This window comes from Bos taurus, chromosome 16 (genome assembly GCF_002263795.3).
Source record: "Bos taurus isolate L1 Dominette 01449 registration number 42190680 breed Hereford chromosome 16, ARS-UCD2.0, whole genome shotgun sequence".
Lineage (NCBI taxonomy): Eukaryota > Metazoa > Chordata > Mammalia > Artiodactyla > Bovidae > Bos > Bos taurus.
In genome coordinates, this window is record NC_037343.1 from 12,190,833 (window position 1) to 12,216,806 (window position 25,974).

The 25,974-nt window shown below is 39.4% G+C and overlaps 1 protein-coding gene across 5 annotated transcripts in view; it reads left to right on the forward strand.

The window, feature by feature from the left end:
- UCHL5 (ubiquitin C-terminal hydrolase L5) overlaps positions 1-25,974 on the forward strand; it is a 42,931-nt gene that overhangs the window by 1,406 nt on the left and 15,551 nt on the right. For 4 of the 5 annotated variants that reach the window (XM_024976034.2, XM_024976035.2, NM_174481.3 and 1 more), the window contains 5 exon segments: positions 10,183-10,246; positions 11,219-11,324; positions 25,371-25,496; positions 25,579-25,640; positions 25,723-25,853. In XM_024976034.2, the coding sequence (XP_024831802.1) occupies positions 10,183-10,246; positions 11,219-11,324; positions 25,371-25,496; positions 25,579-25,640; positions 25,723-25,853 (489 nt within the window). 5 annotated transcript variants of the gene reach the window in all.

The following is a 25,974-nucleotide window of genomic DNA, read 5'->3' on the forward strand; positions in this document are numbered from 1 at the left end:
CTCTCAGGGACAAGAACGTGTCCCCGGGATTCGACGCTCCAGGACTGGGTTCGCTGGCCCGAACCCTCCGCCCCGGCCGCCACTTTACGACTTGGAAGTCTCCTGTTTCCACCCCCGGCGCCCCCATCCCAGGCAGGTGTGTCCAGGTGTGCGTGTGAAGGCATCGGTCCTGCAAAAAAAAGTCAGGTGTGCCTTGTCGAGGGTTGGGTGTCCAAGGCCCCTGGCTGCCTGGGAACCTGACATCCGAGTCATTCGAAGCAGAACCCGTTGAGTGTGTGTGATCAGCCCTGCGGCCGTCCGCGCGGGCTGGCTACACGGGACGCGCGGGCCACCTTGCTCGTTCTGCTCGCTTGTGGCTTCCGGGAAAGTGTGCATTCTCCAGCGAGTGTTCTAGAGACCACATGCTTGTCTCTTAATTGCTTTCTGACTCTATTCCTTGTCTGTGGTCCCAAGTAACCAACGTATTCGACTTGGTGGCCTCTCTGCCCTTCTTGTCCCCTGTTCTCTACTTTGGCAGTAAGTTTATTTTTATCTGTTACATTTTTTCAGGTATTATTCATTTTAGCTACTATGTTATTAAAACCTGTACTGAAGGTAGAAATTCAACATTGATATGTGTACTGTTTGTCGTGCGTCCACGCTCAGTCGCTTCAGTTGTGTCTGACTCTTTGTGACCACATGGACTGTAGCCTGCCAGGCTCCTCTGTCCATGGGATTCTCCAGGCTGGGATACTGGAGTGGGTTGCCATGCCCTCCTCCAGGGGATCTTCCCGATCCAGGAATTGAACCTGTATCTCTTCCGTCTCCTGCATTGCAGGCAGGTTCTTTTCCCACTGAGCCACCAGGAAGCCCACTGTTGTACATAGCTATTTGAAATACCATTTATCACTCATATTTTGTTTACGTACTGTATATCTCAGACACATAGGTAGGGTTTCAGTATTTTTAGCGTGAATAAAGCAGGGCTGCTGTTCTGAAGAACTGACAAGCAATATATAATATGGCATGTTAACTGCTGCCTTAGAGTATTTACACACAAGTCCTGAAAGAACACAGGCAGAAGGAAAGGCATAAACAGTAGTCATATTAAAGTGTATGACTTAGGGAACAGCTGCTCAGTCCTGTCCATTAGCTTAGTTCTTTACCACTAGCGCCACCTGAGAAGCCCAGGGAAGGGGCTGGGGAAGTGACTAAAACAGTGTAACAGATTAGAGGAGTATTTGAATCCCAAACTGAAAAGATAAACTGAGGCCCAATTGTGTGCCATGCTGTGTTGTGTGGATTGGCCTGTAATCCCCAGCGACTTAACTGTCAGATATTTCAATGCTGAAATGACATTTTTATAATTGAAAAACATTTACTTCATGTAGTGTGCAGTACAGTGGAATGGAATGAAGTGAGAGACTAGATAACTCTTAAGATGGTCAGAATCTGAGAAGATTAGCTCAATATGAAGTAGTGATTTGGAGAGGAGGTAGTCAATAATTTTGGCTTTAAGTCCACAGGACAGTTAACTGGTGGGATAAAGGGGGAAAGGTGATAATGACTTTAGTCTCTAGCTTCAGTTCAGTTCAGTCTCTCAGTCGTGTCCGACTCTTTGCGACCCGATGAACCACAGCACGCCAGGCCTCCCTGTCCATCACCAACTCCTGGAGTTTACCCAAACCCATGTCCATTGAGTCGGTGATGCCATCCAGCCATCTTATCCTCTGTTGTCCCCTTCTCCTCCTGCCCTCAATCTAGCTTAGGAGACTGGTGAAGTAAAAGAGAAGAGTAGGCGTAATGGACCAGGAAATAGGTTCAACTTTGGATATACACTGAATTTGAAATGTGCACACGTTTAACCATGAAGTTTTACCTTCAAAACCTTAACTATTATGACATGTTAAAGTTAACCTTAAAAAATGTTGTACCAGGCAAATTTGCTTATTTTAAAGTTAGTTCATTCTATTAACAGCTGTTGCTTCACTTTCATATGTGCAGAAAGCTTGGAATTGAAAGTGATTTAAAAGTCATGTATAAGAGACTGATACGGAACCGCACCTCCTGTACCTGCACTTGTGAAAAGTGAAGCAATATGATTGGCTCAATTAGCAGGAGACCTTTGCCAAAAGTTAAATGATGGAAGTTGTACATCATTATCAGCTGCTTCAAAGAGACAAAAGTTTATTTCTGTCTTTTTTTTTTTTTCCTCATTCACGTCACGGATTTAAAAATGCTTTTGGAAGTTTATTCTTTCAAAAGTGAAACATCTTATTGTTTTATAGGTGCTACTGTAGTTTTAAGTTTCTTCACTGAAGGGGAAATTATTTGTGAGTTCAGTGATTATATAATTAAAAATTCTGGTGGAATATAACATCAGGGTAAAACAAAGTTCTGTGTTAAGAAACTGATGGAGCAGAACTATATTTTTAATTGATACAGTGCATACATGATTAATAAATTGAGTAAAACAAACTATGATAGTCTACCAATTAAAAATAGAAGCTGTAAATTTCTGCTTCTAGCCAAGATAGAGTATCTGGGACTGGATTTAGTACAGCAAATCAGTGACCGCAGCTTTCCCTTCAATAAACTAGAAAAGGAAGGGCAGATAAAAGGAAATAATAGAGATCAGGGTTGAAGTTAGTAAAATAGAAAAGAGAAGAATAGTGGAGAAAGTCAATGAAACCAAAAGCTGTTGTCTCAAAGGTCAGTAAAATGGATAAACCTCTAGTCAGACTGATCAGAAGAAAGGAGAGGAGAAAAATGACAAATATCCAGGAATAAGAGAAATGACATCATTACAGATTCTATAGATATTAGAAGGATAAGTGAATTTTCTAATAAATATTTATGCAAATAAATTTGACAATTTAGCTGACGTGTACAAATTTCTTTAGACACAAATTACCAAAGCTCACTCAAGAAGTAGTTGATAAACAGTATAGCCTTATGTGTTTTAAAAAAATTGAAATTGTAATTTAAAATTTTCCCACAAGGAAAACTCTAGCCAAAATGTCATCACTAGTAAATTCTTGCAAATATTTAAGGAATTAGTAATACCATTTCTACACAGGCTTCTCCAAAGACATTGGAGAAGAAGTACTCCTCATCTCATTTTATGAGGGTCAGCATTAATTTTAACACCCAAACCAGACAAAGACATTGTAAGAAAAGGAAATTGCAGACCCATATCTATTGTCAACATAGAAACAAACATTCTAACCAAAATGTTAGCAAATCAAATCCAATAATATATTAAATAGTATGTCATGAATGAGAGGGGTTTATCCCAGGAATTCAGGGTTGGTTTAACATTTGGGATTCAATGTAATTCACCATATTAAATAAGAAAAACCATATGATTAGATTATCTCAATAATTGCAAAAGACATTGGACAAAAATCCAGCATCTGTTAAGAATTACAGAGTGTTAGGTTTTAGCCTACTTGCCAGCCAACAAATGAGCCTGCCACTATTTTATAGATGCTGGTAGACAGCTTCAACTTTAGAGGTAAATAATAGTATCACTCATGGCACGGTAGTCAGCAGGAGATTCATGTTTGCATTGGTGTCCTTATCCTCTGAGTCCATAGGAGTGAAGGTAACGCCACAGGCACGAATTTCTGTCAGAGCTGAGGAACCTCTGATCTTTGAGAGCCTCAGCTTTACAGTCTGCTTGCAAACTTGCTCAACCTTTGACTCTAGGGAGGTGATATTATAGACAGCAGATCAGTCTTCTCTCTGTCCCACACAGGGAGATACTATCCCTGATCTTCAAGTCTGTTTACTATTTTGACATTCTTGAAAAGACAGTTCTAAACGAACCTCACAATTTCTCTCAGAAGACAAGCAGTAACAGGAGAAACTGATTGAGAATTGTCTCCCAATAAAATCGATTCTTTATTACTGTACCAAATATTCCATTCTGTCAGCTACTCTGATTAATCTGACTGGACCTGCAGGACTGGTATCAAATCTGTTTATCCCTTGGGGTGTTTATGTTAGGAAGCCAGGTGACTTCCTCAAGTTTTTGTATTGGCCTTTCCTCTTGGCTTAAGGCATTAAATCAGGCATAACAGTATGTATTAGTGATCACACAGACCCTACCTGGGTCTGCAGGGAACAAGTCTAAAACAATTCCATCATCTACAACTCTGGCCCGTGAGTTGAGGCATTTCTGAGGGATTCAGGGCCAGTGTGGTGTTTCCTTTACATGGAGGTCTATTTCAAACACTCATAAGGTGCACGTCTGTTATTGTGGGGAGAGAGGTGAGTTAATGCCTGGCATTTACACAAGAAATAAAAGAACAGTTGAGTGTGCATGTGATACACTTGGAAGTGAGTGTTGACTCCAGTCTTTGGGACCTCCAAAAAGGCACCTTCTTATGAGTGAAAGTGAAAGTTGCTCAGTTGTGTCCAACTCTTTGCGACACCACGGACTGTACAGTCTGGAATTCTCTAGGACACAGTACTGGAGTGGGTAGCCTTTCCCTTCTCCAGGGGATCTTCCCAACCCAGGGATTGAGCCCAGATCTCCTGAATTGCAGGCAGATTCTTTACCAGCTGAGCCACAAGGGAAGCCCAAAAATACTGGAGTAGTAGCCTATCCCTTCTCCAGCAGATCTTCCTGACCCAGGAATCGAACGAGGGCCTCCTGCATTGCAGGTAGATTCTTTACCAACTGAGCTACCAGAGGGATATACGTTAATAGTGCCTCCAACTAAGGGCTCCTTGTTCATTTTTAATAACTGAGTTTAGTCCTTTTTGGAGAGATTGCCTAAGAGTTGACCATGTAGTTTTTCCTATTTTGTCACATCACCAGTTGAATGGCATTTGTCTGTGCCGTGTAATAACTGAAAATATGGTTGGGAAAGATATCTGGGGCTGTTTTTTGTGGGAGGTGCAGAAGCTGGCACCATGCCTGCTGCTTCTGGTGGAGCTGTTTATACGGTCATGGGGCTGGCAATCAATGTGTCCAAGCTGTTTGTTGAAAGATACCATCCCTAGCAGTCAATTAAATTTAAGTCACTGATAGTGGCTTAGTGTTAAAGAATCCACCTGCTAATTCAGGTGACACAAGAGATTCTGGTTCAATCCCTGGGTAGAGAAGATGCCTCAAAGTAGGAAATGGCAACCCACTCCAGTATTCTTACCTGGGAAATCCCTTGGACAGAGAAGCCTGGCAGGCTACAGTTCATGGGGTCACGAAGAGACACAACTGACCACGCACAACATTTTGGGAGTGCCTGCCCGAGTATTTTTCTTGGGGAGAAAGACTCCAGGTATGTTGTTAAGAAAATTATTTTTAGAATTAGTTTCTCAATAGAGCTATTTTATGGAGCCACCAGCACTATAGTACAAATGTGTTTGTCAATATATAAATATTTTTAAACAGTTTAATGAATTAATTTAATTAAAATTTAATGTTTTATTAAGTAAAATCAATTCGGTAAAAGCTGTGTTCTGGTTTGAATGGCAGATTATTTGGTTATCCTATTTAAGGCCCAGGATAGCTGTTTTTTAGTTTTTTCTGACCTGCAGTGGTAGTCTGCCACCTCTTAACTTGCAGAGCACAGCCCCTGTACCTTTCATATGCAAAGTCTGCAGACTGCATAGTCTCTGAGTCATATATATTTGTTTCCTACGAGGTCGAAGTTCTTGTATGTGTCTGTGTGTGCTCATTGTGTCCCACTCTTTGCCACCCCATGGACTGTAGCCCACCAGGCTTCTCTGTCCGTGGGATTGTTCAGGCAAGAATAGTGGAGTGGTTTGCCATTTCCTTCTCCAGGGGATCTTCCCGACCTGGGGATCGAACCCATGTCTCTTGCGTCTCCTGCACTTGCAGGTGGATTCTTTACTGCTGAGCCATTGGGAAGCTTTTAAACATTGGTAAAGTAGTTTATTATTTTCTGTCCTTGTTAGGGCCTAATACCATGCTTGGCATATATTTTCAACCTGTGTTTGGTTGAATCACGCATACAGAACCTATGGATACAGAGTGCTGAATGTATTTGTTAAATAACCAGCAATTCATTAACTTTTTAAAGCTCAACTCCCACTCAACATTTTACTTAATAAATATTAGAGAAGTCAGCATGGCGATACTTTGTGCTTGGTATTTGAGAATGTATACCTCACTAGAGAATTTTGTGGATTAGATGAAGCAGGTAGTATTCTCGTTTTAAACTTGAGGAAAGTGAGGCTTAAAGACATTTTCTTGCTAAAGGCAAAGAACTTAAAGGCATTGCTAGGATTACAACCCAGGCCTCTTGAATCACTGCTTATTTTTATTTCCATTATAACCTGCATTACTTGCAATTGAATGTACATAAAGGGATTATTGGCCTTCCCTGGTGGCTCAGATGGTAAAGAATCTACCTGCAGTGCAGGAGACCCGGGTTTGATCTCTGACTTAGGAAGATCCCCTGGAGAAGGGAATGGAAACCCACTGCAGTACTCTTGCCAGGAGAATTTAATGGACAGAGGAGCCTTTGGGCTACAGTCTATGGGGATGCAAAGAGTTGGACACGACTGAGCAACTAACACTTATACTTTTTCACAAGGGGATTATTCAGTTCAGTTCAGTTCAGTCGCTCAGTCGTGTCCGACTCTTTGCAACCCCATGAATTTTAGCACGCCAGGCCTCTCTGTCCATCACCAGCTCCCAGAGTTCACGCAAACTCACATCCATCGAGTCAGTGATGCCATCCAGCCATCTCATCCTCTGTTGTCCCCTTCTCCTCCTGCCCCCAGTCCCTCCCAGCATCAGAGTCTTTTCCAATGAGTCAACTCTTCACATGAGGTGGCCAAAGTATTGGAGTTTCAGCTTTAGCATTATTCCTTCCAAAGAACACCCAGGGCTGATCTCCTTTAGAATGGACTGGTTGGATCTCCTTGCAGTCCAAGGGACTCTCAAGAGTCTTCTCCAACACCACAGTTCAAAAGCATCAATTCTTCAGCGCTCAGCTTTCTTCACAGTCCCACTCTCACAACCATACATGACTACTGGAAAAACCATAGCCTTGACTAGATGGACCTTTGTTGGTCTAGATATGCTATCTAGGTTGGTCATAACTTTCCTTCCAAGGAGTAAGCGTCTTTTAATTTCATGGCTGCAGTCACCATCTGCAGTGATTTTGGAGCCCCCAAAAATAAAGTTTGACACTGTTTCCACTGTTTCCCCATCTATTTCCCATGAAGTGATGGGACCAGATGCCATGATCTCAGTTTTCTGAATGTTGAGCTTTAAGCCAACTTTTTGACTCTCATCTTTCACTTTCATCAAGAGGCTTTTTAGTTCCTCTTCACTTTCTGCCATAAGGGTGGTGTCATCTGCAAAGCTGAGGTTATTGATATTTCTCAAAGCAATCTTGATTCCAGCTTGTGCTTCCACCAGCCCAGCGTTTCTCATGATGTACTCTGCATATAAGTTAAATAAGCAGGGTGACAGTATACAGCCTCGACGTACTCCTTTTCCTATTTGGAACCAGTCTGTTGTTCCATGTCCAGTTCTAACTGTTGCTTCCTGACGTGCATATAGGTTTCTCAAGAGGCAGGTCAGGTGGTCTGGTATTCCCATCTCTTTCAGAATTTTCCACAGTTTATTGTGATCCACACAGTCAAAGGCTTTGGCATAGTCAATAAAGCAGAAATAGATGTTTTTCTGGAGCTCTCTTGCTTTTTCCATGATCCAGCGGACGTTGGCAATATTAGATAGATTAGAAACATCTATCTCCTTATACATCAAGTTGAGTACTGTGTTTTCCTTTTACAAGGATGTATATGTGTCTAATATAAGGTTATTTAAACAGTGCCACTACTTGAAATTATACCTTTGCAAAAGATTTTGGGACTCTTAATTCAGTGACTTTTGTCGTTGTGGGTTTTTATGTGATATGTGCAATGTTTTAATGTTTGGTCTTTTTACGGTAGATTTCCAATAGCATAACCAGTGTTAACAGTTGCATCAGTGCCCTTTTGTGCCCTTTCTTGATACTCGTATAATTATAGGTTCAGTTTCGTAAGGTTTTTATTCCCCCAGCTTAATTATGTGGACATTTAGCAACCTGTTATACACATGTGGGTTGTTTCTAGTTCTCCTCTACTACAAATAACATAGGGCTTCCCTGGTAGCTCAGCTGGTAAAGAGTCCACCTGCAATGCAGGAGACCCTGGTTTGATTCTGGGGTCAGGAAGGTCCCCTGGAGAAGGGATAGGCTACCCACTCCAATAATCTTGCCTGGAGAATCCCTGTGGAAGAGGAGCCTAGTGGACTACAGTCCATGGGTCACAAAGAGTCGGACACAACAGAGTGACTAAGCACACACACAAATAACATAGTAACTCTCCTGTAACTTTAATACCTGAGTGGGTGCTAATAGATATTTGCTGAACAGAGCAAATTGTGGTAGTAAATGGTATAAATGCCCAAAGTCACAGAGTTGGTTGGTCATTGGTTCAATTTTTTTTTTTTTAATCACTCATTTTTGCAGTTGGTCTAAAGGCTTCTCCAGCTCTGACTGGAAAATAATCTGGAGTATTAGAAAAATGCCCAGACTTTGGAACCAGACATGTTTTAATTAATTTTTTGGCATATGTTAGTTATAGTGATTTTAGGCGAGACACCTACTATCCCTAAGCCTCTTTCACGTAATACTTGCTTTGTAGGAGTTAGGGGAAATCCATTTAAAGCACTATACCCATTGAAGTTACTGGTAAATATGACTGTTTTTTTGTTTTTGTTTTTTTTCTCTTGTGATAATACTACTACCTGACATTTAGTGAACCCTAAAAGTGTGTGAAAGTGTTAGTTACTCAGTCGTGTCTGACTGTGACCCCATGGACTGTAAGCCCACCAGGCTCCTCTGTCCCTGGAATTCTCCAGGCAAGAATACTGGAGCAGGTTGCCATTTCCTTCTCCATAAAGTGTGTGAAGGCACTGTATTGAATGTATGTCATTCATAATAAATTATCTTATGAGATAATAAGTAATCTCCTTTATTCCTCACAACAGCTCTGTGAGTATGGGGAGCGAGAAGTCAACGGTAGTGGAGGCAGGGTTCAGACCCTGGCAGTTTGGAGGCCACGTTTTAACCATTACCACGATATGAACTGCTAGAGCTGGAGTCTCCACCTTGTCCTCTTGCCTTGTCTGGATTAGACACTTTGGGTTTGATAATTCATTTTGTTTTGACACTTTGGGCCAGGTAATTATTTGTTTTTGGGTGCTATCCCGTGCATTGTAGGATGTTCAGTATCTCTGGCTTCTACCTCCTAGATGCTGCCCACCCCCCCAAGTGGCAATAGTGGCAGTAACAATGTCTTCAGACGTTTGCAGTGTTCCGTGAGGGAGACGGGGATTATCTTGGTTGAGAACCATTGGGGGACTCTGATGTAGTTGACATTAAATTAAAATTTTAATTTGTATAGTATAAAATTTTAATTTGTATAGTAATTTGTATTTTAAAATGTATAGTATTGGAATTTTGGAAAGGGATCAGAACTGAATACGTGATCTGAAAGTCACTGTTAAGTGGTAGTTACATATTACCACTTTATGGATCGAGTGGACAGTAAGGAAGAAAGAGGGCCACGGGCAGAATTGTGGAAACTTAGCACTGGCAATGGCACCCCACTCCAGTACTTTTGCCTAGAAAATCCCATGGATGGAGGAGCCTGGTGGGCTGCAGTCCATGGGGTCACTAGAGTTGGACATGACTGAGCGACTTCACTTTCACTTTTCACTTTCATGCTTTGGAGAAGGAAATGGCAACCCACTCCAGTGTTCTTGCCTGGAGAATCCCAGGGATGGGGAAGCCTGGTGGGCTGCCGTCTATGGGGTTGCACAGAGTCGGACACGACTGAAGCGACTTAGCAGCAGCAGCAGCTGAGTGAAGAGGGTGGATGAAGAGGAGCCAGAGATAGAGAGAGACTGAGAAGGGACAGTCACGGGTGGTGCTTCAGTGAAAATAAATGGGGAAAGTTTTTAAAGTTGTTAAAGTAATATACTCCCTTTGTAAATAATTAGAAAATAGTAAAGAAAGGGCTGGGACTTGACTGAACTTGATCAGTTTTACCATTTTCATTTGTCATGTCGTATTGCACCTAAATGTACATTTTTTTCCGTTGGTATTTTATTTAATGGTGAAGGGAAAAATGCATTGTTTTGTCTTCTGAAGAAATAATTTCTTATTTCAGGTTGCCGAGGTGCCCAAGTAGAAGAAATATGGAGTTTAGAGCCCGAGAATTTTGAAAAATTAAAGTAAGTATATTTTAAATTATGTTAAAATTATGTCTGTATTTAAGCAAACTTAAGCACATTGTCTCCTTTATTTTTTTCAACTGTGTAAAGGGCTTCCCTCATAGCTCAGTTGGTAAAGAATCCTCCTGCAATGCAGGAGACCCTGGTTTGATTCCTGGGTCAGGAAGATCCCCTGGAGAAGGGATAGGCTACCCACTCCAGTATTCTTAGGCTTCCCTTGTGGCTCAGCTGGTAAAGAATCCTCCTACAATGTAGGAGACCTGGGTTCGATCCCTGGGTTGGGAAGATCCACTGGATCCCCCTGCAGTAGTAGCCTTATCTTGGGCAACATTCTAGTAACTATGAGTAGCAATGCTGCTGCTGCTAAGGTCACTTCAGTCGTGTCCGACTCTGTGCGACCCCATAGATGGCAGCCCACCAGGCTCCCCCCTCCCTGGGATTCTCCAGGCAAGAACACTGGAGTGGGTTGCCATTTCCTTCTCCAATGCAGGAAAGTGAAAAGCGAAAGTGAAGTCGTTCAGTCATGTCCAATTCTTAGTGACCGCATGGACTACAGCCTACCAGGCTCCTCCGTCCGTGGGATTTTCCAGGCAAGAGTACTGGAGTGGGATGCCATTGCCATCTCCTGTGAGTAGCAATAGAAATCGTAAAAAATTTTCTCACGTTTACTTCATTTGCACTATATTTCTTAAGTAAATGTCTAAAACTTAATATATTGACAACGTTTTATAGGAAGTAAAGAATCTTCCTGCAATGTGGGAGACCTGGCTTTGATCCCTGGGTTGGGAAGATCCCCTGGAGGAGGGCATAGCAACCCACTCCAGGATTCTTGCCTGGAGAATCCCCATGGACAGAGGAACCTGGCAGGCTACAGTCTATGGGGTCACAAAGAGTTGGACATGACTGAGTGACTAAACACAGCACATATAGGAAGCAGGGTTTGGTGTCACTAATTTGTATTTTATTTTGTAGGCCAGTTCATGGGTTGATTTTTCTTTTCAAGTGGCAACCAGGAGAAGAACCAGCAGGCTCTGTGGTTCAGGACTCCAGACTGGACACAATCTTTTTTGCCAAGCAGGTATGGTCCTTGGACATTCTGAAGTCTCAAGAGCGATGCTTTTTATAAACAGGATTGTTTTCCACCTGTGTGTCTCTAGTGTAGCAGTTCTCAAGTTTCTTGGTCTTAGGATTCCTTAACATTCTTAAAATTATTGAGATCCCCAAAGATCTTCTTTATTTGAATTTTATTTATTAATATTTATCATTTAGATATTAAACTGAGACATTTAAAGTATTTATTAACTGATTTAAAAGAGTAAATTCTGTAAATGATAACATTTTTAAAATAAAACATATGTATATTTACCAAAGCAAAAGAGTAGTGAAAAGACTGCATTGCTTTACATTTTTGTAAACCTTTTTAATGTCTGGGTTAATAGCACACAACTGGCTTCTCCTATCAGCTTTATTTAGTCTATTGCAATATTTTTGTTTTGTCTTGTTTTCAGTTGAAATATATGAAGAAAATTTAGTCTCACACATGTATATAGTTGAGCAGGGAGGAGTATGTTCATTTCTTTTCTAGGAAATTATGGATGTTCTTTGATATCATATCAAAACTCCAAAAATGTTTCTCTTCTAAAGATTGGTTACAATGTGAAATCTGAACTCATATTAGTAAACTTTGTACTTCGTTTTATTAAAATCCTCAGGTTTATCTTGCTCTTCAAAAGGATCTTTTACTCATGCAGCATCTGATAACATTGTGCGTTGGTCATTTTGAAAATTTACCAACTGATTTTGATTTTGTAAATGTTAGTACATATGATTATACACATTATAACAAGTCACATTTATTAATATCATCATCTGTATAGTCAGAAAAATTGTTAAGTATCATGAAACTTTTAAACTCACAGTGGTAGATCTAAGTCTTAGAAAATTCTAATTTTCACTTTAAAGTTCACATTTTATCAAGGATACCAAATACTATCAGGTGTTTTCCTTGAAGTGACAGACTCAATTCACACATTTCAAGAAAATATCTGCCAGATACAGTCTGGACAACTGTATTTATCTGCCATATGTCCTTTCAGGTAAAAATGACGTTCCTGGAGAAAAGTTAGCTGGCAGTTCCAACAGTAGCAAGGGCGCCTTTCCGGAATTGACCGGCGTATTTTGGTTTACAGTAGAAGTGCTTATTTGTATTTCCTGTTTCACTCAGCACATATTAAAGAATTGTACTCTGAGGTCAAAATGAAATGAAAATAATTTTTATTGCTTCATCAAAGACGTTCTTCAGTAAAAACTGGTTTTTGTTTAGCTAGTTTTTAGAATTATACCTATGTGTCAGTGAAAGAATTTAGTGCCACTGCCTAAGTATGTGAATAAAATAGCTGCAGTGTTACCCACGATTGCTTTTGTGCTGCAGTGCAAATATGAAAGCAGGGGAAAACCAAAGACTGTCCTAGAATTATAATGGAGACAATTTTGAGCTCACAAATCCCTTGCAAATGGTCTTAGGAGTTCCCAGGGGTCCATGTATCCCGTTTTGAGAACTGCAGTTCTAATGTATACAATAAACATTTAAGCAACATTATTAGATGCCTACATATTTTAGAATCCATTGTTTGGAAAAGCTGAAAAAGAGAATGCTGAAAGAGGCTTGATTAATATATAAAATCTAAGCTAAAGATGATTACATTTGCTTGAAAATAGCACTTCTTTCTAAGACTCAAAAGATTAAGATAAACTGTTAAATCTTTAGAAAGGTGGAAACAATAAAACTGCTAATTCTCATTACTGCCCTTTTAACCAAACGTTTCCTGTTCCAGTTAGTAACTTGTTTCTCTTTTTCCTTTTCTTTTCTTACTTCTTTGTTTTCCTACCAACTTTTAAGAACGGAGTGTTTTTAGAGAAATTAGAATTTTCTTGCTTTACCAAGGATTAGAAAAACATTTTATCGTATAGTTAAAGTACTTAAGTTATAGAAACATCATGATGAGTGAATATACACCTGTGTCTATTAACCCCTCCCAACAGTTTGACTCATTCATTTAATCATCAAATAGTTGCTGAGCACTTCCTTTGTGCTGGACTTTATTTTAGATGCTAGGGGTATAATGGTGGGTAAGACAGGCATGTCTCTTTGATTTGTTATTACTGTCATGATAACAGTACCAATGGAAGCCAATATTTACCATTCCTGTTGTGTGCCAGATATTGTGCTTTAGACTATATTATTTATTTAATCCTTGCAGCAGCCCTGTGAGGTTGTTATCCTCATTTCACAGATGAAGAAATTGAGGCCTAGAAAAATTTACTTGGCTGAGGTCCCACAACTAGTACATGGTGGATCCAGAATTTAAACCCAGGTCTAAAGCCCAGGTTTGTGGTTTCACATTCTGTACTACCTCCCACATTTTCTATCCATCTGTTGACACATTCTTATTGTCATTTTTTTAACTGAAGTTGGACTGTTGTGCAAAATATTTTGCTTCTTTTTTACTTAAAATTTGATTTTGTTCCATTTCAGTGCACATAACAGTATTAGATAACATATTGAAGGTTTATTAGGTACTTATATGTATCTTATTTTTTATTACTAATTTACTTGTAGTAACTGATCCTCACAACAACCCTGTGTGGTTTTATAGCTTCCTCGTTATTTCACACATGTGGAAACTGAGTCCCAGAGAGATTAAGAAACTTGCCCAAGTTATGTGGCTAGTCAGTGGCAGAGCTGGGTACAAACCGAGGCATTGCTACGTTGAAGTCCATCCCATATCACACCACCACTTCTTTTAAAAGCATAGATCAGTCAGTTCAGTCGCTCAGTCGTGTCCCACTCTTTGCGACCCCATGGACTGCAGCATGCTAGGCTTCCCTGTCCATCACCAACTCCCGGAGTTTACGCAAACTCATGTCCATTGAGTCGGTGATACATCCAGCCATCTCATCCTCTGTCGTCCTTAGTATAAGTATCCTGTAATTTTTTAACTCACTTCTTAAGGATAAACATTTTGAGATTCTTCTCATGTAATGCAAATAATCCATTTATGAGTTGTAATATTTTGTATTTATATAAGTACCATTGTACTACAATAATTATAATAATATAATTATAATCATAATGTGTTATATTCTAGATAGTACAGAAGAAGTAGGGAACAGATAGTTTCACCCTTCAGGTGATTTTTCTAATTTTTAAGAACATTTTTGTTATTTTTTAAACGTATATGAGACTCTATACCCATTATACAAAAATGTAAGCATAACGGTTGTATGATGTAGAAAGTAAAGACCCTTAAAATCCCTACTCCAGAGATAACCACTTAGAACAATTTATATTTTTCAAGATGTTTTTCTGTGTGTGTCTATTTAATTATATTTCTTCCATACTAAATTGTAAACCCAGGAGTCAGGTATTTTGTTTTCACGTATACTTCCTGGCATGTGGTCAGTATCCACTAAATGTAGAAAGAATATTATAATTAAAGAGCACAGGAATTCACTAACACTAAAACACTAATGATGTCTGACTTATAGAAGCCTGGGTGTTTTTTTAAGGTATAAGAAAGCCCTCTATAAAGAAAAAAAATGTTACTAGAGTATGAATTTATACTTTCTGGAGTTCTGTGATATTTTTCTAGTTCTGTATTGCATTTCTACCTTACTATAATTTAATGTTTTATTTGTATTACATAATTACTGCCATGTTTACTAATATTCCAGATTAGTGATTTCCTAATTATGTCATATATGTACTGTGCCAACAGTTCCTGGTTAGTAACTCAACTTTAATATCAGTTCCTTTAGGGTATGTATCCTGTGAGCCTGTGTTGGAACTTTCATAGTATATATTACCTAATATATAATCCTTGGTTCTAGGCTTCACGAGCTTATAGTAATGATTTCTAATCTGGACTCTGAGGAATATTTTCAGACATTTAAAAAATTTAATTAAAATTGTGTCTATTTGTGATAAGGTCACATAGATTAAATATATAGTTATTTCCGTATGGAATCACATCAATTTAGAGAATGTAACTGCCTGTTTTATGCTAATCATATGGTGTAATTGGAAGTATGCAGGTGTGGGGGTCATTGATTAGCAAAATATTAAGAAAAGAAATTGTCTTCTGGTAATGATAATTTGTGTTTAAGGATCCAGGAATGACCTTTTTGGTAATGCTTCTCTGCGAAACATTGTTGTCTTGCTACTGTTTCACGGATGAGAAGCTGAGGTCTGTTTGATGTATTGTTAAGGTCATGCTGTGATGGTATTGGGTGTGTGTGTGACTCTGCCTGTTCAGTCTTTCAGGAAAGATCGGTTGTGTGTCTGCAGTGTGCCAGACACTGTGACAGGTGCTTGGGAGACAAGCAATAGTCAGGATCCCTGCCCTTGAAGGTGTTTAGAGTTTAGTGGAGGAGATTAGTTAAGCAGTGAAATGAAAAACTATAGTGGAAATAAATGCTGCATGGAGTGAGCCATCTTGTGAAGTTTGAAAATAATCTATTAAGAGTACACTCACTTTGGACACTAACTGCAGGGTTTTGGGTCTTCAGTCCACCTTCCCTTCTGACTCTTGCAAGTTTGGGGAGTCCCCAAACCCATCCTCAGGTTCTATAGTTTGTTAGAGTCATAGACCTCACCATAAGCTGTGTATTAAACTATGTTTCAGTCACATGATGACTTTATTACAGTGAGAGGACACATTAAACTCAGCCATGTGAAGAGACACGTGGGTCAGAGGCCAGGAGCGTTCTCTGTACACTGCTTCTGGTTGTCTTCTCCCAGGGGAGTCACAGACAGCACCAACTTCACTAGCAGTGATTGTGACAAAGTGCACAGTGTTCAGACCATCTCAACTGATTCCTGGGATCCAGTGTTTACTGGCCCTCAGTCTCCAGCCACATGAAGGCTGAGCTGTTGATCCAGAACCCACCCCGGTCACATTGTGAGACTGTCTGTGTGGTGCCCAGCCCCCAGGTGAACACAGACGCTTTTACCAGGCATGGCTCTTCAGGAGCTTGGAGGTCACCTCCCAGGAGCCAAGGGCCAAGGCCAGGCCTCTCTTAGGGCGAGGCCGAAGTCTTCACTACACACATGAAAATGGGACTGACCTTTCAGGGAGATCTGAGAAAGTTTCCCTGAGTAAGTGACAGTTCAGCTGAAATCTAAAGGTTAAGTAGGTGTTAAGTGGGAGAAGGAAGTTGAGGATCATCCCAGATTACTACAGCTGTATGATGGAAAGGAGTAGGGCTGGTAGCGTGTACTGGAAGAAGGCCACTGCAGCTCGACTGGAGAGAACACGGGCTGGGTGGCAAGAGATACAAGCAGCACATGAGTCAGGGTTTAGTATGATCAGCTATAGAGAAACAACGGTTTATGAGAAAGACAGGTTTTTCTCTTTCCCATCCACTGTCAAAGCCAGCAGGGTGGCAGGCTCTTTTACTTTGTTCCTTTGTATGTGCTTTCTATTCCAGTTACTTCTTGGTCTGAGATGACAGTTGGAGTTTCAGCTGTTTCTTCTCAACTCCACATCCTTGACAGTAGGAGAGGACAGCACCCTCCTTTTTGACGGACGTTTTCTAGAATTTGCCTGTGCCGCCTGCTTTCTTTTCTTTGGCTAGAACTCAGTCATATGACTGTACTTGGTGGCAGAGAAGACTGGGGAGCTGTCTTCATTCCAGGTGAATGTGGACCCAGATATATGTGAGTCCTTTGTTCTGGAAGAAGGAGAAGGTGGATATTAGAGACAGACTCCCCGATTCCTGCCAAGGTGCCGACAGAGGCAGATCATGCTTGAGCCCTTTGTCTGTATCCTAAGAGCAGTAGAAGGTTACTGAGGTGTTTTAAGAAGGGTGATATGATTAGATTTTCATTTAGAAGAGATCACTTTGGCTCCAGTGTGGGGAATGTGTTTGAGGAAGGAGTGGTAAAGGGTATGAGATGACATATCAGTTAGTAGACTTCTGTAGAAGTCCATGCCAGAGTAGGTAACACTCCTAGTAGGGATAGATGTGAACAGATTTGAATAACACTCAAGAGATAAAGTAACTAGCGCCTTTAATGTGTAACGATTGGGAGTGTCTAAGGAAGAGAGCATATCAGTCAATGATGATGCCTGTGCTTTTCTTTTCTCCTTTTTAAAAAATTGACCTTCCAGTACACAAAATGCAAAATGGAATTACGATTATCCCTGATTCATGACATACATTCCTGCCCTCCTTTACTTCACTCATTTGGCTACTTTATAACTAGTAAGCACCTTAGAACTCACCCTAGTAAACCTGCCAAGTAAACCTACCATCTGTCATTCCGTGTCCCCCAACATGGCTTTCATCCTCCGTCCCTTCATCTGAGTAACCTGCATGTGGAATTCTGTATCTCATTTCCTTGCTTTCTACTCTATATAATTTTTTCAAATCCTGAAACGGCCGCGTGTGTATAAAATTTTAACTTTATAAAAAGTATCACGTTCTGTGTATTTATTGATAGTTACGGGGTTTTGGATTAATTTTATATTATTAAGATTTATCCAATTTATTTTGCATGGTGTACAATAGTGATTGCATGAACATGCATGAAGAGTAAGCAGTTGTTTGCTGTTGTTTAGTCACTAAGTCCTGTCTGACTCTTCTGTGACCCCATGGACTGTGTAGCCCACCAGGCTTCTCTGTCCATGGGATTTCCCAGGGAAGAATACTGGAGTGGGTTTCCATTTCCTCCTCCAGGGGATATTCCTGATCCAGGGATGAAACCCATGGCTCCTGCATTGGCAGGGAGACTCTTTACCACCGAGCCACCTGGGAAGCTTAAATAATTATTTTTTCTTCATAAATTAGTGTTTTAGTTTTCATTTGCATCACTGTGAACTGTGTAGCTCTACTTATTTTTGTACATCTATTGTAGATGTGTGAATTTCTCCTGATGTGTAACCAGAAGTACCATACTACTCCATCTGATAGGTAAATGTATAACTTAAGGAGGAAATATCAAAGTGCTTTCTGAAGTAGAGGCTTCAGTTTATACCTGTACTAGCAATATCTGAGTTACTGTGTAGCCATGTACTCCAATATGCGGTATTGTTAGGCCTCTTTGATTTTTGCCAGCCAGCTCATTCTAAAATGGTATGTCTTCGTGGTCTGAGTTTACATCTCCCTGGTCACTAATCCTGTTGATAGGGTCTTGATACCTAGTGGCATATGTGTTTCTTCTGTGAAAGTCTTAAGTTACTTTTCTGTAGGATTAATGTACTTTTCTTTTTGATTTCTAGGCATTGTTTATATATTCATGATACTGCTTCAAATTGGTACTTTATTGTTTTACTTTTTATGGGTATTTTTTTGATGATGGAAATTTGTATTTTAGAGCCTGTGCTTTTTGTATCTTGTTTAATAAAGTGTTATCTATCTGAAGTTATAAAAGATATTTACCTATACATTTAAGTTTTAATTTTTGATATCTATGTCCATAATTCATCAGGAATTGGATTTTGGTATATCACTTGAGGTAGGGTTTCAATTTTACCTTTTTCCCACCTAGATCACCCTTTTCTTGAACATCCATATTTCCTTATTTATCTTACATGCCACCCCTGTTGTATATGTGTTCCATACGTGTGTGTGTGTTTCCTGAGTTGTGCTGATCACTTTTGTCTGTCTCTGTGCCCATACCACCCTGATTTAATTCTTTTCACTTCTTTGTAAGTTCTCATATCTAATAGGTCATGTCTCCCCTACCTGCTCTTTTTTGGAAATATCCTTCCTGTGCTCTTCATATAAATTTCAGTCATCAAACTGTATCAAACTGTATGAAAACTTCTATTGGAATTTTGACTCGAATAACATTGAATATATATATCAACTTGGGGAGAATTTACATCTTCATGATATTAAGTCACAAACATAATATGTTTCTCTATTTAGACCTGCTTTTATTTATTTACTTTTAGATGTGTGTTTAAGCTTTTATTATCTTTAATATGTTACATAATTTTCTTGATAAAGGTCTTTTACATATTTTGTTAGAGTTATTTTAATTTCTTGATATCTCTGTTATAAATCATCTTCAGTTGCATTTTCTAGATGTTTGCTGCTTGTATAAAAGATAATTAATTTTTATGTCTTAATATTATATTTAGCCATCTTCCTCAACTCTGTTATCTCTGTTATTTGTTGGTTTGAGAGAAGTGTTTCTATCTAAATTACTATATCAATAATACCAGTCTTATTTCCTTATTTTGAATCCCTCTGTCTCTGTTTTTCCTATCTTATTGCCTGGTTTAAACCTCCAATAAAATCATTGTGATTTTAGAGGGAATGCTTTTACCATTTCCCATTTCAGATTTTTTTTTTTCCTTAATATTCTTTTTTGGGTAAGGATATTCTTTTAATAATTTAGTAAGTGTCCTTATTATGGAAGGACTAAGTTTTTTCAGATGCTTTTCTGCATCTGTTAACATGATCACTTTTATTTTCCCTCTTAATAGGTTAATATGATTAGTTACATTTATGAATTTTTCTAATATTAAATCATTCTTTCATATCTAAGATAAGCCCTGTTGGTCATGATATATTCTTTTTTTATGCACTGTTTAATTTAATTCAATGTTTGTTTAGAGTTTTTTTAACATCTATATTTTTGAATGAAATGGGCCTTAATTTTCCTTTCTTGTAATGACTTTGGCTAGTTTTTGTATTAAGGCTGTGCTTATTTCATGAATTGGGTTGAAATTTCTTCTCTTTTGTAATTGTCCTGAAGAATTTGTATAAAATTTAAATGGTCTGTTTCTTCAAATTTTGGTAGAATTGGCCTATGAAATCATCTGTGCCTGGTATTTTCTTTGTGAATGTATTTTTAACTACTGTAGCCATGTGCTAGTTAAAAGACTTATTTGGGCTACTTATTTTTTCTTGACTTAGTTCTGGTAAGATTTTTTTTTAATTTCTCCATTTTAGTTTAAGTTTACAAAATTGTTTTGTATGATTGTTATTCATATCCCCTTATTTTGTTTTAATCTTATTTTTAGTTGTATACCTGACACCTTGAGTTCTGACTTGCACATTTGGGTAATTCTAGTTTTGTTTGCTCCATTAACCTATTGCCCTTTATTATTTCATACTAGCATTATGTATGCAGAGAAGGCAATGGCACCCCACTCCAGTACTTTTGCCTGGAAAATCCCATGGACGGAGGAGCCTGGTAGGCTGCAGTGCATGGGGTCGCTAGAGTCGGACCCGACTGAGCGACTTCACTTTCACTTTTCACTTTCATGCATTGGAGAAGGAAATGGCAACCCACTCCAGTGTTCTTGCCTGGAGAATCCCAGAGACGGGGAAGCCTGGTGGGCTGCCGTCTCTGGGGTCACACAGAGTCAGACACGACTGAAGCGACTTAGCAGCATTATGTATGGGGCTTCCCTGGTGTCTCAGTGCTATAAAATCTGCCTGCCAATGCTGGAGACATGGGTTTGATCTCTGGGTCAGGAAGATTGCCCGGAGAAGAAAATGGCAACCCACTCCAGTATTTTTGCCTGGGAAATCCCATGGACAGAGGAGGTTGGCAGGCATACAGTCCGTGGGGTCGCAAAAGAGTCAGACATGGCTTAGTGACTAAACAACCACGAGCATTAGGGTTGGAGAAGGAAATGGCAACCTACTCCAGTATTCTTGCATGGAGAACCCTGTGGATGGAGGAGACTGGTGGACTGCTGTCTATGGGGTTGCACAGAGTTGGACACGACTGAAGTGACTTAGCATGCATGCATTGGAGAAGGAAATGGCAACCCATTCCAGTATTCTTGCCTGGAGTATCCCAGGGATGGAGGAGCCTAGTGGACTGCTCTCTATGGGGTTGCACAGAGTTGGACATGACTGAGGCGACTTAGCAGCAGCAGCAGCAGCAGCTTTAGGGTAGCAACCCAGTGGATCTTGTTTGTTTTTAGCCATTTTCAATCCTTCCTGCAAACTGTATTAAACCGAACCTTTCTGAATCACTGTTTTTACTGCTATTTCCTATTTAAAATATCTTACTCCTAGGGTAAGCTCCTAATTACTTACCAATACTGATTTAGTAGATGACTAAGGACCCCATACTCTTGACTACAAGCATACTAATACAGGCAGACCAATATACTTATTGTATCAAACATGTCATCTTAATTTGTTCCTTTTTGTACCCTTTTCTCTTCCTGGAATGAATTCCCTTTTCTGTTCTCTAGGTTCTACTATGCTTTCAGTGTTCTCTTAAAAGTGGTGGTGGGAAAAACTGGCTCTTGCTCTAGTGGGCAGGGCCTTGCTCAGTAAGCTTTAATCCAAGTGGATTCCCTCCCTGGTAGTTTTTTTGGCCTGAGGTGGCCCAGCCCTCTGGTCTGCAGGCTCTATGGTCCAGTTAATGGCAACCTCCAAGAGGGTTTACGCCAAAGGGGACCTTCCCAGACTGCTGCTGCCAGTGCCCCCGTCCCTGTGGTGAGCCCCTGACAACCCACACCTCCACAGGAGACCCTTCAACAGTAGCAGGTAGTTTTGGTTCAGTATCCCGTGGAGTCATTGCTCCTTTCCTCTGAGTCTCGGTGCATACAAGGTTTTGTTTGTGCCCTCTGAGACTGGAGTCTGTGTTTCCCCTAGCCTGTGAAAATCTTGTAATCAAATCCTGCTGGCCTTCAAGGTCAGATTCTCTGGGGATTCTCAGTTCCTTTGTCAGATTCCTAGGCCGGGAAGCCTGACATGGGGTTCAGAACCTTCACAACGGTCGGGAGAACTTCTTTGGTATTATTTTGTGGGTCACCCACTTTTTGGGAATGGGATTTGATTTTATCATGATTGTCCCCCTCCTGCTGTCTTTCTGCAGCTTCTTCTTTGTCTCTGGACATGGGGTGTCTCTTTGGTAGATCCCAGTGTCCTCCTGTCGATGGCTGCTCAACAGCTAGTTGTGATTTTGGTGCTCTTGCAGGAGGAGATGAGTATGTGTTCTACGCCACCATCTTGAACTGGAAGTCCTGTCTCTGCTTTTTAATACACTGTCTAGGTTCGTCATAGCTTTTCTTCCAAGGAATAAGCGTCATTTAATTTCATGGCTACAGTTACCATCAGTAATTTTGGAGCCCAAGAAAATAAAGTCTGTTAATAAATATTAAAAAAGTATTAATTTATCCTATAGCTATGACTCAGTGAAGATTGACTATAATTTATAATGCAGTACTTCAAGCAGTTTTAGATGCATTTCTCTAGGCATCTGCCATGTTCTTTTCGGTACGCCAGGATAAGAAGTTGTTCTCTAGCCTGTGTGTTGTGAAGTCAGGTAGCTGGCAGCATGAATGTGTGAATTGGATTTTGTGTAAGAGGTAGAGAGTGGAAGAGCTCAGATGAATTAGAGAATATATGGCCTCTTCAAGGAATTCAGACCAAATTCCTAAGGTTCTGGGGCAACCCTTCTTGTGACCTCCTGGTCTAGCCTTCCTTCTGTTGTTAAACTACTGCTTTATTTAAGTGTGTTACAAGTCAGAATGCTTTTAGTAGAACACTCAGGACTAGTTAAAGATTTAAGCAGTTGGGGACTGTATACATAGTTTATACTGCAGAAATTATTTTCTGAAATAAGTTTTAAGTTCTTCCGAAAGGATGTATATAAGGTGATTTTTACATGTTTCATGAGGACAAGGACCACATCTCTTATGTTCACTGTGTGTTCAGCATTATCACAGTGTCTAGCCCCCAGTGGGTGTTTCAGTAAATATTTGAACTGAATGGCTGTGAACTTTTTAGTGTCTGAAAAAGAATTTTTTGCTACTTCTGTGCAGTATTCCCCCTCTTATCTGCTGTTTTACTTTCCATGGTTTTGGTCAGCTCTATTTGAAAATATTAAATGGAAAATTTCAGAAGTAAACCGTGAGTTTTAAACTGTGTGCTGTTCTGAATAGTGTGACGAAATCTCATGCTGTCCTCCATCCTACATGGGGTGTGACGCATCCCTTTGCCCCTTGTGGATGCTACCAGCTCAGTAGCATAGGAAAGAACATTTTATTTTTCGGGGTTAGTACTGTGCATGTTTGAGGCATCCCCTGGGGGTCTTGGAAGATCTCCCCCAAGAGAGACTCATGTGCTGTTTATAGCCTTACCACTTGGTGGCACTAAACTCATTTAAAAACCTAAAGAGGCATATTTATACCCATGCACACACAATGACTATTCTTCACACAAACACAAAACAGGCTGGTAATAAATCATGGATACTGTTAAGTCCTTATTAACTACAGAAGAGGAGGATCAGTAACCACATGATTTTCTCTATCTTTTTTTTTTAAACCCAACTTTATTGACATATAACATACACAAAAAACCTGCATATTTAATGTATACAGTTTGATGATTTTGCATAGAGTTCTTTACTAATCCTTTAAAAAAATTTCTGAAGTGATAGATTACAGATTTGAAGTTCTTAGATCATAGGAGCGTTTGTTAGTATTTTCTGCCATAGCCTCAGTGTCTAGTGCCTAGCATTGGTATTGTGTCTTTAATGTGTCATCATTTTGAAAGAATGTGTGAATGAGTATAAATTTTAACTTCTGTTGACTTCAGTCCTACCAACCCATCCCCAGATAATTTTGGCCCAAGATAAGACAGCCCTAAGTCTTGTTTTAGTTAATGACCTTTATGATGTCTCCTTTAATCATTACAAATTTTCATCCAAATTTACTAAAGAACTGTGATTCAGATCAGAATACATATTAAAAGAAGTCAGCGGCAATGTTAATTGGATTCTGGATCTACTGTTACTTTTCTCTAATCGTCAACCATACTGTAAGGGGAATTCGAAGAGTGTGGTGTTATTACTGTTTGAGAGTTGGGAGTAAGAGAGTGTTCTCTAATGGAAAAAGCAGGCTTATCAAGGAATTTCTTAAACATACTGCAGTCAAAAGTGTAAGAACTCACAGATATTTATAAGATTTCAAAAGTCTCTGACCACAAAAAAGTGTAGGCGTGTAAGAGTTAATGAAGGAAGATGATTGAAGGATTTTATTTTGAAATCAGGCAAAATAGAAGTAATTTATCAAATTGTCAGATCATAACATTTTTGGAAAATGGTTTTTAATTACAGTGTAGTAATGAAATACAGCAGTGGGAATAAATTGTATTTTAAAAAATAATTTATCAAGTTTAACTTTACAGTGACTCTAGCTGGCATTTGCAATGATGGTCTGAGACTCTTTCCAGCTCTGTAATCTCAACTCTGAGTAGGTGCTGTAGGGAGTGTGGCAGAAGCCCTTGTCCATAAGTAGGTTATAATCTCGTTGGAGAGACCACAAGTGTGTATGGAGCCAGCCTCCAATGTTGGCAAAGTACAGGGATTTCTCACACCAGATCACCTGCCTCTTAGCTCTGTGCCCTCTGGGCAAGTTACTTAACCTCTTTGTTCCTCAGCTTCCACAAATGTAAAATGAGGATAATAATATTACTCCTTCTTCTTAAATTGTTAACTGACAGGGTTAAAAGAAGCCTAGAAAAGTACTTGACACATAAGTGCTATCTAAATGTTTTCTTCTCTCAGTAGAATGTAAGGTCCTCACAATTTGTTAAATAAATAGTTAATAGCTAGAGGTTAGGGCTGTAAAGATTGCATTGAAAAATATGTGGACAGTATACTGCTGTTTATGCTGTCGTTTTTAGGAATTCAAATGAGGGAAGAAACTAATATAGATTGTTGCATAATTTCTCTAAAATTACACAGGTAAGTTAGAGTTTGCAGTGGATTCTGAAATTTGGATTGAGTATTTGTAGGCAGAAACAAGCTTATTAGGAAGTGAATAAGAGGGAAGGATAGGCTCTTTTGGTTTTATCAGGTATATTTTAGACCAGGAAAGATGGATTTCGTTACTCTAACTAGATTAGTCTTCAATTATGAGTTCATTTAATTTATTTGATTCAGCTCCAGAATTGCATAAAATTCCTGAAAATAGATTAAAAATGGAAATTACTCATGTTTATTATGTTTATGCTAATACTATATTAAGTAAAATTTGGAAGATATTTTTTTCATATTTTAGGGGTCAGTGTCACCAGTTGAAAGCTGGGTTTTTTTTAAACACATTGATAATATTTTTCCTTTTATATTTTATAGGTAATTAATAATGCTTGTGCTACTCAAGCCATAGTAAGTGTGTTATTGAACTGCACGCATCAAGATGTCCATTTAGGAGAGACATTATCAGAGTTTAAAGAATTTTCACAAAGTTTCGATGCAGCTGTGAGTACAATCTTATTATTCCTAAAATATCTTGTTTGTGGTGGTTCTTATTTTAATAGGCTACTTTTAAAACTTATTTCAGATGAAAGGTTTGGCGCTGAGTAATTCAGATGTCATCCGACAAGTGCACAACAGTTTTGCCAGGTAAAAGGACTTTATATTAAATATAATATTGGCTGGTTTATCTTTGCCGATTTGTTTCTCATTGTTTTTCTCTTCCCTGTAGACAGCAAATGTTTGAATTTGATGCTAAGACAGCAGCAAAAGAAGAAGATGCTTTTCACTTTGTCAGTTACGTTCCTGTTAATGGAAGACTGTATGAACTAGATGGATTAAGAGAAGGACCGATTGACTTAGGTAATGTGGTTCCTATTCCTGGCATTTCAATTTTGATGAAGAAAAAAGGATTAGATGTTTACCTTTGTTTCAGTCCCAGTGCGGTGTAGGTTTTGAAAGGGGAGGTGATGTCCTTAAGCTC